The 13624-nt window shown below is 44.6% G+C and overlaps 1 protein-coding gene across 3 annotated transcripts; it reads left to right on the top strand.

Moving 5' to 3' along the window:
• Positions 1 to 4029: 4029 nt before the first annotated feature.
• Positions 4030 to 12222, top strand: PDCL (phosducin like). 3 transcript variants are annotated; one of them, XM_028528396.2, is made up of 4 exons: positions 4030 to 4186; positions 5556 to 5732; positions 8076 to 8257; positions 10113 to 12222. In XM_028528396.2, the coding sequence occupies exons 2-4, from the start codon at positions 5561 to 5563 to the stop codon at positions 10662 to 10664; spliced, it is 906 nt and encodes a 301-aa protein (XP_028384197.1). In that variant the 5' UTR covers positions 4030 to 4186; positions 5556 to 5560; the 3' UTR covers positions 10665 to 12222. The 3 variants fall into 3 exon arrangements, with proteins under 3 accessions (XP_028384197.1, XP_028384206.1, XP_035878073.1); XM_028528405.2 differs by having other exon boundaries at positions 4032 to 4172; XM_036022180.1 differs by lacking the exon at positions 4030 to 4186 and adding an exon at positions 4965 to 4987.
• Positions 12223 to 13624: the final 1402 nt, after the last annotated feature.

Here is a 13624-nt window from a genome sequence, read left to right as displayed (position 1 = left end):
AAGACTATGATTTCTTTAACAACTGAAAACTCTATAGTGCAGTGGTCCAACCTGAACATTACAGTCACTTCAGGGTCTTTGAAAGAATCCCAAGCCCATGGGAAATCTCCCCCTGAGTGTGGACTGGACCGAGTGACTTCTTTACCTCCTAGTTGGGAGAAGGAAACCACAGTGGATTATACAGGGAAAGTTTAATAGAAAGCATCATTAAATCACTTGATTAATTTAAGAATTATTGTTTAACTCTATTAAATATGTGACCATAAGGTAAAAAGAAATTCCATGTGGTTCCCGGTGACTTAGGGGGAATACCTAAAGAAGGACAAAGTTGGAAAGGGGCCCACTTACCAAGACTGGGGTTCAGATCTCACTGGTCTCATTGGAGAAGGTGAAGTACAGCCGCCTGGACAGCAGAGATATTTCCTGTTTGCTTGCAACCAGGCTGGAACTGGTTGCTGGCAGCAGAAGGCAAGTCTCTGGGCCTCAGGCGAGCTGCACAGGACCTTGTGAAAGGAGCTGGTACCAGAGTGGACAGGAAGCCCTCGGCTGCCAATGCAGGCAGGAGACCTTCAGAAGCCTCTGCAAGAAGGAAGCCTTTGGGGCCCTGACTTCCCTGTGGAGACGGTCATGGGAAAATGATTGCTGGGTCACCATTTGCTGAGCCAGCTGAGGTTGCAAGGCCATCAGGGGACCACGTGTACTGGCCCCAAGTGCCTGGGGAAGATCTCCACTGGATGTCCTTACCGCCATACCAATGAGCACTGCCCCTCCATTGCCCTCTGCTGAGAAAACTTACTGTGCTCGCTGCAAAGCACAGATGCTTAAAGGAATTCTGTCCATCATCGCAAAGCAAGAAGGATGAATTGGGAGCTGAGAGGCAATAAATTGTTGATTGAGACAGGAGCCATTAGAATCTGCCTGCCACAGCCCTGTATCTGCTAAAGAAATTGAGTTCATTACGAAAATCTCCCCACAAAGAAAACTCGGGGCCCAAATGGTTTCACAGGTGAATTCTAGTAAACAGCTAAAGAAGAAGAAAAAAAAAAAACACCAATTTACTACAACTTTCAGAAAATAGAGAAGGAAGTTTCCTAACTAGTTTTATTAGACCAATATAACCCTGGTACCAAAACTTGAAAATGACATTACAAAAGAAATTACAGATTAATCAATATTTCTGAAATAGAATAGATAATAGTTTTAGATTGTTAAAAATCACACACATGAAGTTATATATAAAAAGTCTCCCTTCCACTCCTCTCATCTGCCCCTAAAAGGTGACTTTTTATTTCTTTAACTTTTTAAAAAATTTATTGATTTTAGAGAGAGAGGAAGAGAAAGAGAAAGAAACATGGATTTGTTGTTCCACTTATTTATGCATTCATTGGTGAATTCTTGTATGTGCCCAGAGCAGGGATTGAACCCCAAACCTTGGTGTATCAGGACACTGCTCTAACTAACTGAGCTACTCGGACAGGGCCTTTTATTTCTTTTGTGTATGTATTTTCCAATGATTTTCTTTATGCATATATAAATATTGGTTCATATGTTTTATTGAAAAGAGGAAATTAATGCATAATATTCTTTACCTTGCTTTTAAAAAACCACTAAATAATATGTTTATGCAATTATATCTATAGAATGAACTTCCAGGAGTGGAATTGCTGGTTAAAGGTATGGGGTTTTTTTTTTTTCAATATTGATAGGTATTTCTCAATTGCCATCCATAAGAGTTGTATCAATTTACACTCTTACCAGCAACACATTCCCCAGTGTCAGTTATCAAACTTTTTTTTTAAATTTTTTTTTAAAGATTTTATTTATTTATTTTTAGGGAGGGAAGAGAGAGAGAGAGAGAGAGAGAGAGAGAGAGGCAGGCATCAATGTGCGGTTGCTGGGGGTTATGGCCTGCAACCCAGGAATGTACCCTGGCTGGGAACAAACTTTTTGATTTTTAACAATCTGAACAGTGGGAAATGGCATCTGAGAGGATATTTTTAGAGGTGAGAACTAGGAAACCTATTACTGTGCTGTAGAAAGAGAAAACAAGCCTGAATATGCAGGGAGGCTAGAGAGCGGGTGGGAGGGAGTGGGGAGAGAAAGAAAGAGGAAGAGCAGGGAGGGGGAAAGAGAAAAAGAAGGTAACTGCAGGAACACAGTCCTTTACTAGGCTGGATGGGTGGGATCCACTGCACTGGCGATTCATTGAATAGGTACAGACCAGGGGTTATTGGTACATTTAGAGGGTGGACTCAAGTGCAAATCTGTTTTGATTGCTTCTATTTTTCGGGTGATACAGGGATCAAGGAAGCTAGGCGAGGGAAGAGTGTGTTGAAGATTTGAGAGAGGAGATGTGAATTGCTTCTCTTACAGAGTGGGAGAGTGGGAGCAGGTATTAGGATGGTTGGGCAGTACTGAGGATTGCAGGCTTCAAGTGAATTTTGAAGGACCAGAAACCACCATGGATGAAGAAACCCCTGATTCAGAGAGCTGTGAGTGAAAATACATTTCAAAGAAAAACATTCCTCTAGTATTGATTTCACAAATATTTATGGGGAATCTCCCATGAAGAGGCACTGTTGCTGGGTGCTGACTTGTCACTTAAAGCAGGTCACAAGCATTTTCAAGTTGGCTGTTCATGCAAACAAAAATACAAAGTCACCATAGGATCTTTTGGATGAATTGTTCTTAAATTTGGGAACAGGGGAGGGTTCGCTCTTGACATCCTGAACAAACAGCTTCTCTGAAAAACATGCACATACACACATTTGCAGACACTTTCAGGTGGTGGCAGAACCCATAAATTAAGAAACTCTTTCTTAAATTAAGAGCCCTACATTGAACAGTGTATCTCAGTATATTTTGAATGAATCAAGTTACATACAAGCTTTCTAGGAGTTACCATATTTTGCCATGTATAATGTGCACTTTTGCCCAAATGTTTGAGGGAAAAAAAATAAGGATGCACATTATACGTGGGTAGTACTAATTCCGTATCCGTATAAATGTTTGTAATTCTTTTATTTATGCTTATGCATTAAAAGTGTAACTCTAGAGCCCTGGCTGGCATAGCTCAGTGGATTGAGCTCAGGCTGTGAACCAAAGTGTCGCAGGTTCAATTCCCAGTCAGAGCACATGCCTAGGTTGCAGGCCATGGCTCCCAGCAACCGCACACTGATGTTTCTCTCTCTCTCTCTCCCTTCCTTCTCTAAAAATAAATAAATAAAATCTAAAAAAAAAAGGTGTAACTCTAGAAAACAATAACAATGTCCATATGCAAAATAATACCCTGGAATACGACGATCAGTTTTGTTACTAAGTATAAATAAATAAATAATTGAATTAAAAAATTAATACGAAATACTTTTTTTTCCTGAAAGTTTGTGCCAAAAAACGTGGGTGTGCATTATACCCGGGAAAATACGGTACTTCTTTGTGTGTATTGGACACTTCGATAAGGACTCAGAAATCATTTTAGGTTTTAAAAGAGCTGCGAAAATAGCGTAAAGTTCCTCTATACTCTTTAAGCCAAATCCTCAAAGGTTAGCATCTTACATAACCCATAGTACAATTATCAAAACTATTGATACAAGACTATTATTAAGGAGACCTTAAAGAGACCTACTCATGTCCTTTTCCTGTTTTAGGATGCAATCCAAGATTTCTCACTGCATTTAGTTATCATGGACCTGGCTTTTTTTTTTTTTTTTTTTAAATCTAAGAGCTGTGTGGTCTTGGGCAAAGTACGTAATGCCTCCGATTCTGTCCTAATAGTCGTTATGTGATTAAGAACAATAAAAAAATATATGGAATAGTTTCAGAAATTTCAAAGGTGACCGAATAAATTTTCCTTACTCTTCAGAACTGGGTATGTGTAATGCAACTTTTCGTTGTAATTAAACAAACGAGAGCGCATTACTATTGTCGAGGTGTTTTGTCCCAAAGTTGGACCCATAGCTTCTCACTGGGCCGCAGGGAGAGGCTTCCTCTAATTGGGCCGCGTGTGCCTGTCTTTATTCAGGAAGCCCGTCTCATTGGTCCGTGCAGTCGGGACCGGCGGCTCTTCTCTTAGTGTTCAAGGCGCAGATCCACTTTTCTCCCTCCAAACGCTCCCTTTCTTCTCAAGTGCCCGAAGCCACCACCCCGAAAGGATCCGGACCGAGCTAGGCCGGGTAACTGCACTGAGGTCGGGGGAAAACCCCGGCATATGGGTGGGACGTCGGGGAATACCAGTGATGAGGACCCGCTTTGTCCGCGCGTCCCTTCGACCCCCGAGGGCTCCGGATTCCCTGCCCCGCCCCCTCCGCTGGCCCCACCTCCATCGGGCTCCCACAAAGTTTCTTCGAGCCCCACTGCGAGCCCCCCGCCTCCGTTCCGCCTTATCTGCAAACCATTCTGCAGGCCCCGCCCTCTTCTCTAACCCGTCCGCCAGCCCCGCCCTCGCTGCGCTCAGTGCAGCTGCCTGGTCTCCGGAAACTCCTGCTCGACCCGCTCTAAACATGCCAACGCCCAGTCGCGCTCTGTCCACCCTGCACCTCTTTGGCTCTTCCACTCCTCTTTAAGTTTGGTTCTGCTCTCCCTCTTAGCACCTGCTCCCTTCTTTCAACTAACCCTGCCTCCTGTGTACCCCTTTTCCGGTCTGACTGCTGGGATCCCCACATTCCCCTACCGATCTAGACTGCCTCCATTTGGGCTTGCAAATTGTGCGGAGGCCTGGCGCTGGGCTGTGGACGCCCCTGCTTCCTAGAGCTCCCTGCTTAGGAGGGAGACTTTGTAACTCAGTGTAACAGGCCCAGAGTCAAGTCTTCAAGGAAGGGAGCATAGTATTGCTACGCCTCCTGAAAGGTGTGAGTGCTGCGGACTACACCCACCCTGCAGGATCTGCTAGCAGGACTGTGTGTGTGTGTGTGGGCGGGGGGGTGCTAAGCTGTGCCTTTCTCTCCAAATGTCTCAGGCTTCTTCTGATGCAGACTATTGACCTTTAATGGTTGTCCTTTAAACTCTTGGCAAGTAGTAAAATCTTGTCATGGGCCGTTTTTTTAAACGAAAGTTGGTAGGGCTTCAGACCCCATCCATCTGAACCTTCAGTGCGCCGACTGGATCGAACGCATCAGACAAGTGATTGACTTAGTGACTCAGAATCATCCTCTTGCTGCTGCTTTTTGGAGTTTTTGGTGAGGGTTCTTACCCAATATTTCAATTACCTAGCAGCCTTCACTGATAAGAAAACCTAAATGTGCAAATAAAACTTCCAGTCAGTAAGTAGATTTCTCCAAGCCACGGCACTAATACACTTATCACAAATACCAGTGGCCCTTGTTCAGGAGAAACTTCCCTTATCTGAGCCTCAGTTTCACCTTCTACAGAAAGAGCATGATTAACCCTATCCCACAGTGTCATGGTATGGATTTGTTGAGATCCTGTTGATGAAAAAAGTCCCTTTTAGGGTCCTCTGAATAGTGGGATCTCAGCACAAGTCAGCTCCTACTCTTCAGATTCGAGTCTGTCTGGTGGAAGCCAGCAAAGAGCCTAACAGGTTTGTTGCCCTCTTCCAGGCGCCATGACGACTCTGGACGATAAGTTGCTGGGGGAGAAGCTGCAGTACTACTACAGCAGCAGTGAGGACGAGGACAGCGACCACGAGGACAAGGACGAAGGCAGGAGTGCCCTGGCCGGCAGTTCAAATTCTGCAGATGCTGAGTTGGCAGGCGAAGGCATCTCAGTTAACACAGGTACTGGAAATCCCTGAGCTCTGGCAGCAGGTTTAGAAACGTCTGATAAGTATGTATCAGTTGGAAGCCTCCTGATCGCTTCTCTCTAATTCCAGTCCCACTTCCAGAGACAACCTAGTGTTGTCATTTCACTGCGCATGCTTCTCACCGTGACTCTACAACACAAATGTGTATGGGTAGCAACGTAGTAGTGAACACAGACTGGGCTGGGCTTGAATCTAGCTTCTCAAATCAGTAGTTGTTTGATATCACATACATCGTAGGTGTGAGTATATTGATAGTATAAATTCCTAGGAATGGCATATTTACATCTTTGCATCGTACGAATTCCAAATTGCTGTCAGCAGAGGTGGCACTGTGTTACAGTTTAAGCAGCAGCATGGTATTTCTCCGTACGCTGCCCTCCTCCTGTGTGCTCACGCTTCCTCATCTTTGCCATCCCTGTGGGCGACAGGCGGTGACTCCTTGCAGTTTTATTTTCTCTCTTTCGAGAGTGATGCTGAGCCTCTTTTCGTAATTTTAGAGACATTGTCATATTCTTGGCTCACTTTTAAACTGAGTGGTTGGTCTTTTTCTTCTTAGGGAGCTATATATGAAGGAAATTAATCTGTGACATGAATTGTAAATATTTCTGCCAATTTGTTGTTTGTCTTTTGGCTTGATGTTCTTTTCCTGGCAAAAATTGTTTATTTTTATGTCCTTACTAGTATTATTTAATAGTCCTTAATTTTGTTTCTTACTTAAAATACCTTTCTTCACTCCATGCTTTTTCTTAAGTGTTTTTATGATTTTTTTACACTTATTTATTCAACCATTAGTTTGTCTTTTACTGTGTTGTATCGCACTGTTTTTAATTGTTGTAACATGTTTTAGTATCTGGTAGGGCTACTCCCCCCTCTGTATTCTCCTATGTTATTATTTTCCTAACTTGTGCTTTCCTCTTTTTCCAAAGAAATTTTAGGAGCATGCACACACATGTAATCACATATTTCATTGGGTTAACTTAGGGATAATTGACAGCCATATGTGATGTTGGGTTTGCCTAGTCAAGAAAGTGGTATTGCCTTTCCATTTATTCGGGTCTTTCTTAATGTTTTTTGGTACCATTTTCTTCACATAGATTTCTTTTTTTTAAATATTTCATTTATTTATTTTTATTTTTAGAAAGAGGGGAACGAAAGGGGAGAGAGAGAGAAACATCAGTGTGTGGTTGCCTCTCATGTACCCCCCCACTGGGGGGGACCTGGCCTGCAACCCAGGCATGTGCTCTGACTGGGAATTGAACTGGTGACCATTTGATTCACAGGCTCATGCTCAATCCACTGAGCTGCACCAGCCAGGGCAGATTATCATTATTTTTTTAACTTATCATATATTGGTTTGGGGTGTACAGTGTAGTGGCACATAGATTCCTATTATTTTTTTCTGTGGTAGGTAACAAAAGACTTCCACTCCTCAGTGGCTTGTGATAACATAACAAAGGTTTATTTCTCTGCCACGTTACATGCTCCCTGTGTGGGTCAGCAGCAGCTCTGCTTCTGCTCCACGTACCCTCTCATTCTAGTAAGTAGCTCAAAGACATGCCGCTTTCATGAGCAACTGCAAGGAGCAAGAGAGGACTGTTAGAGGCATGGAATGTCTCATAAAGCTTTTGCTCAGAGCCCATTGGCCAAAGAAGGTCACATGACCAAGCCCAGCGTCAGCCGCTGGGTACACGTGCCGATTCCACAGGAGGTTCTACCCGTCACGTGGGGCAGGGAGGAATGTGGTAACTTGAATAACAGGACAACCTGGCATGATGTTATAAAAATTAAGATCATACAGAAACATAGAAAGAAAAAAGTAAAAGTCCCCTTGGATCCTGCCACCTACAGACAACCGCTGTCAGCAGTTTGCACATCCTTCTAGTGCTTTTTCTGTGAACATACAAATGTATACGCATGTATATAGATATCCATAAATTAACATATACATACAGTTCTTCTAGAAATTGGAGGGTCATACCATAATATTGCTCTGCGTTTTGTTCTTTTTTTTTAACCTAATATACTTGAGCATCTTCGATCTTTCATGGTGAAAGAGCCCCCTCTTTCTGAGAGTTCCTGCACTTTCCTTTGAATAGCTGAGTCATAATTTATGTGATGTATCTTCTAACGTTGGACCCTTAGCTTGGCCCTGTAAGTACTGGAAATGATGCCACAGTGGGCATCAGAGTGTGTAGGCCATGCTTCCCTGTGTGAGCGTCACTGTGGAGTTGATGCAGCGAGTGTTTGACAGTTGTGAGCTGGCCCGTAATCCCTTGCCCATTCTTCTTGGTTTCCTCCCTGTTCACCCCCGACCCAGGTCCAAAGGGGGTGATCAATGACTGGCGCCGCTTCAAACAGTTGGAGACAGAGCAAAGGGAGGAGCAGTGTCGGGAGATGGAAAGGCTGATCAAGAAACTCGCAATGACCTGCAGGTCCCACCTGGACGAAGAGGAGGAGCAACAGAAACAGAAGGACCTCCAGGAGAAGATCAGTGGGAAGGTAATTCATAGCTCCCAGGTTTTTCCCAGAAGCTGCCCTGGCTCTGCATCTGGGGTCAATGACTCTCAGGGCGTGTAGAATGTTAGATCGGCCCCCAGGAAGCTGGGTGGTGTTGGGGGAAGTATAGAGTCATGTAATAAGTAAGACACACGTGAGTTTGAATCTCAGCTCAGCCAGTAGTGACCAGGGGGTGTCTCCTCCATTCCCAGTCTGGCTTTTCAGGGATTAAATGAGGTTAGTATCCCCACTCACAGGGCTGCGTGGGTACAGCCCCCATCACAGTGCCTGGCCCATTGCAAGTGCTCAGTAAATGTGAGTTTCCTGTCTTTTATTGAACTGTGACCTGGGACCAGAAATTACCCCTGAGCTTGGTGGTATTATCTCCATTTTAAAGGTGATGACACCGATGCTTAGAGATAGAGGGGACTGGCTGAGAGCCATGCAAGTGGGGAAATCTAACAGGAACTCGGATTTGAGCCAGATTTCCCTGCCCTTTTCATGACGTTGCTCTGTTTCACTGGAAGCCTGTTCTTGAGAGTGTATGCTAATGAGGCAATGCTGTAGAAGCAGATGGACACTCTGGCAGGTATGTGGAACTGAGTCACTGTCTTTTCCCCAGTATCAAAAGGACTCTATGTCATCCCATGCCCTCTGACCATGGATGAATGTCCAGGAGTGCCAGAGATCATGTGGCTATGGCCCGAAGCAGCTGGAAGTGCCAGGCCGGAACAGGGAGCAGATGGGGCTTAAGTGAGGAGCTGCTCACCTTGACCAAAATGATATGATTTGAGAGCGTTAGACTGAAACAAAGACCCTAAGAGGTCAGGGAGAGCCACTGTGGCAGGCTGGGTGGAGTGGAGAGCGCTGAGATGGGGTGGAGACTGGGGATGATAAGTAGCAGTAAGTTCAGAGTGGTGCTGGCTGCGAGGCAGTAACATCTGTCCTGGTCTAGTGGTCCCTCCGCCTCCACCCTCTAATCTGTGCCAGGCTAGGCAGAGCGAGACTTTTGTTACGGGGGCTGGACTGGCTTGCTGCTCGAGGCAGGAGAAGGAAGACGCTCTTGTAACTTAAGCTGCAGGGCAGTGCGCCCACTGCTCACGGGATTCCTTGTAGTGAGGAGGCAGCACGCCACACGGTCACAGGTGCCCTGCCGACCTGTCTGCAGGCGAACAGAGTGGAAACCGCCTGGATGCCAGAAATAGGGGGGCAGTAAAGCAAAATGGGGCACATGATGTATAATTTTATAAAAAATATTTGGAAACACAAGATGTTTACGATATAATAATGCTAAGGGGTAAAAAAAGCGGGTTATAACTTAATTAGGACACCCACAACTGCTGTTAGGAAAGCAAAAGCCATTTTAGCATGTGACTATTATGTGATGTGCAGGTCAGGCAGGGATTGTGAATGTTCTTTTTAAAGTTCCTTAATGTCCTGTTGTCTAGTCAACAAAAACAAAACCATGGCTAAAATAATTAATCCATTGCCGAGACCGACAACAAGGAAAAAGCTCATGAAAGGCTTTTATCTGATGCTGCCCATTTGGATTGAGAAGCAATACTAATACAGTCGTTAAAAGCCTGGGTTTTAAAACCATCGAGTGTGAGTCCTAGCCTTACTGCACTTGTCACCTACATGAACTTGTGCACATGATCTCGAGTCTTGGAACCTCGTCTGTAACGTGGGGGTAATAAAGGTCCCTTTCCGATGGGGTTAGCTAAGAGTTCAGTGAGACACAGCGTGTACAGAGTACTGAGCAAGGTGCCACCTGTGTCATAAGCGTGCGGTCCACGTTAACCGTTACCACAGCTGTTCAGTTTGTGTTTCTGACGCCCACTTGCTGGTCCTCCTTCAGATGACTCTGAAGGAGTTGGCCATGATGAATGAGGACCAAGACGATGAAGAGTTTCTGCAGCAGTACCGGAAGCAGAGGATGGAAGAGATGCGGCAGCAGCTTCACAAGGGGCCCCAGTTCAGGCAGGTGTTTGAGATCCCCAGTGGAGAAGGGTTTCTGGACATGATTGATAAAGAACAGAAAAGCACCCTCATCATGGTCCACATCTACGAGGACGGCATCCCGGGGACCGACGCCATGCACGGTTGCATGCTCTGTCTTGCCGCCGAGTACCCGGCTGTCAAGTTCTGCCGGGTGAAGAGCTCGGTTATCGGGGCCAGCAGTCGGTTCACCAGGAACGCCCTGCCTGCCCTGCTGATTTACAAGGGGGGCGAACTGATTGGGAATTTCGTTCGAGTCACAGACCAGCTGGGCGAAGATTTCTTTGCTGTGGACCTCGAGGCTTTCCTACAGGAATTTGGATTGCTCCCAGACAAGGAAGTCTTGGTGCTGACCTCTGTGCGTAACTCCGCCACGTGTCACAGTGAGGACAGCGACTTGGAGATAGACTGAACTGATAATCCAGCGGCCTGGATCTCTCATTGTTTGGGCTGGAAGACATGTCTCTTGTTTGTTTTTATTCCTTCCTGTGTCTCCGGGCTTTGCAGCAGTTCTTTGTAGTCCCTTTTATTATACGGAAAGTCAAGAAATTGTTACATTAAATCAGAATGCTGAATCACCTTGTGGGTGGCAGTAAAGTGACTTGCAGTTGTATAAACAGGAAGCCAGGCTTTTGAACGGTTTCTTCAGATCCTCCAGCATGACATCCTCGTGGTTTCCAGTCAATATTTACATCGTGTCCTGAAGAGAGTGCCTGGAAGTTGTCTGAAGATGATCTCGGAGGCCCCTGCCAAGTCCAGGAGCACAATTCTCTAGTTAGCGTGTTGTTTGCAACATAAATAGTGCATTTCCTTCATCAAATGACTGTAAGTTTATTTCATTGTAATCAGATCCAGAGTCCAAGAAGCCAGTTAAATTTTTGCCCCCAGACCCTGTTCTCCGTAGGGGTCTCTTTTTAAGGTTCCAGACGATGTGTGTTTGCCCATCAAGAGGGGCAAGAGGGGTGGTTTCTGCTGCAGGAGCCCATGTGCCCCTCAAGCATTAAGTCCAGAGTGGAAGGAAGGACACACACCGAGCACCCGTTGGTGCTGGGAGACTGGTTACCCATGAGGGCCAGGGAGGGGGTGGCGCGCTGCAAAGCCTTTTTAAAGGAGGATCTTTCAGTAACATGCTCCTGCTCAATCCTCCTGTCTTTTATTTAACACATAATTTTTGTGTGTGTTTGATGTGGATTTTTAAAAAAACTTTCCTTCCAAGATGTTTTCTGTGTTGATATAGACGTTTTGTTGTTAAACGGTAGGATCATTCCGAACGGACTGTTTATGGTGTGGTCAGCCAATGTAGCAGACTTTTTCCACGTTATAAATACTCTTCTGCAACATTTTTAAGTGGCTGTGTGGGATGTGCTGTAATTTGCTCGTCAGTTGTCTCCTAAAAAGAAAAAAAAGCACAGACTTTTTTTTAATTACAAAAGTAATAGATAATAGATGTAGAAAGTATTTTAAAAATTAAGTGAAAAAGAGATTTTAAAAGCCTTATAATTCTACCAACCAAAAATAATCTGTTATCATTTTTACAAGTCTTTCCAGTCTTCTTTCTGTGTATGTACAATAATGACGGTCACTTACGTTTTTTCTTTTTTTAACCGAGGGTTAGGGAAAATGTAACCTGGAATTAAATATTAGCTACAAAATTTAGTTTTGCTTTTCCTGGCTGTTTAGGAATTGACTAACTTACATGGTGGGTCTTGAAAATACTTGTTACATCAGCAAAAAGAAAGGGCTTGGTTTTTCAGACTATGAAAGCTCATTGTAAAAGTGTGGAAAGCACAGAAAATTATGAAAATCAGAGGCAACTGTTGTCAATATTCTAGTTTATTTCCTTTTTCATTGTTTTTAATAGCATTGAGAACTTACTGAATTTAGGTATGTGTTATGTTTTATTTAATATTATAAATTCTTTGACATGTTATATAAATTCAAAATAAATGATTTTTAATGGCTTCATAATATTTCATCATTTGGATATACCATAATTTATTAATTAGTCCCTTAATATTGGATACTTTGAGTTCCAGTTCCAGCTAAAACACTTAGTAACTTTGTATTTTGGACTATGTTTTCACTCATTGTCTTAGTACAGATTTTTAGAAGAGGAATTATTGGGTAACGAACAGGAACGTTTAAAATAGCTTTCACCAGCCATTTTTTTGTTCTCATTGGAAATGAAAGTAACCTTGACTTTGCCTTTCAAGAATGGAAATTCTGCCCTGACTAGTGTGACACAGTGGATTCAGTGATGGCCTGCGAACCAAAGGGCCACTGGTTTGATTCCCAGTCAGAGCATATGCCTGGGTTGCAGGCCAGGTCTCCAGTTGGGGGCGCACGAGATGAACCACACATTGATGTTTCTTTCTCCCTTTCTTCCCCTGTAAAAATAAATAAAATCTTTTTTTTTAAAAAAGAACCGAAATTCTAGAATAAAGTGAACAGACTGGGAATGGGGAAATCCTAGTGTCAAATCCCCAACTTGAGTGTAGTGTGACCAGCACGGGTTTTGGAGTCAGATCAGGGTTTGCATCTGCCATCACTCACCTAGCCTTCCTGAAGCTCAGGTTCCCCACCTTTGCACTGGGAACAATACCTGTTTCATGGGCAGTTCTGTGACAGTTTTTCTCAACGTATGGTCCCAGAGCTGCAGCATCAGCTTCACTGGGGGACTTGGTAGAAGGAAGGGCACATTTTCAGGCCTCTCCCTGGACCTGCTGCATCGGAAATTCTGGGAGAGGCTCCGCACACTTGTTACAAGCCCTCCCGGTGCTCATGAGGCAGGATCAAGTTCGAGAATCACTGCCCTATGGACTAAGGTGAGTGACAGCACCTGTCACCGAAGGGCTCACTTTTGGGTTTCCTTTCTCTCCATTCATAGAGTGAGGGAGGGGAGGAGTTGGAAAAGGAGAGGGCTCGGGTCACTTCACGTCCGCAGCCATGTGACTCTCTTTTAGGCATGGACTTGGGGGAAGGAAAAACAAATATCTGTCTCTTGCAAACTGTCTCGGTAGTCCTCCGGATCTCACTTTCCCCTGGAACGAAAGCCCCCCTGGGACACGGGCTTCATTTTCCTCCCTCTGCGCGGTGTAGTGAGTGTTCACACGGGGAAGAGGCTGCTCTAGCTTCGTGGGCAAGGAACTCACGCCCTCCATGCCTCAGTTTCCTCATCTGTGAAATGGGGATGAGTCACATGAATCCTCATAGGTAACCCTGGAATGCAGTCAGCCTTCAAGTAAGTGCTGTCGTCATCCTCAATGGCCGCAGTGGCCTGACACTTGATAAGGAATCAATAAAAATGTAGAAATAAGCACGTTGGCTCATCAAATGCCACGCCCTTTCGAGGTGGGAAGCAGTGACTTCGAG

The sequence above is a fragment of the Phyllostomus discolor genome, chromosome 3 (genome assembly GCF_004126475.2).
Source record: "Phyllostomus discolor isolate MPI-MPIP mPhyDis1 chromosome 3, mPhyDis1.pri.v3, whole genome shotgun sequence".
In the NCBI taxonomy this organism is placed as follows: Eukaryota; Metazoa; Chordata; class Mammalia; order Chiroptera; family Phyllostomidae; genus Phyllostomus; species Phyllostomus discolor.
The sequence above is the reverse complement of the archived record's forward strand: the minus strand, read 5'-3'. Positions and strand labels throughout refer to the sequence as shown.

Bases quoted from the DNA above. Each gene is read 5' to 3' on its own strand.
- PDCL (XM_028528396.2), top strand. From the start codon at position 5,561: ATGACGACTCTGGACGATAAGTTGCTGGGGGAGAAGCTGCAGTACTAC. The intron at 5,733-8,075 runs GTACTGGAAATC...CCCCCGACCCAG, and splicing joins AGGCATCTCAGTTAACACAG to GTCCAAAGGGGGTGATCAAT. The intron at 8,258-10,112 runs GTAATTCATAGC...GTCCTCCTTCAG, and splicing joins AGGAGAAGATCAGTGGGAAG to ATGACTCTGAAGGAGTTGGC.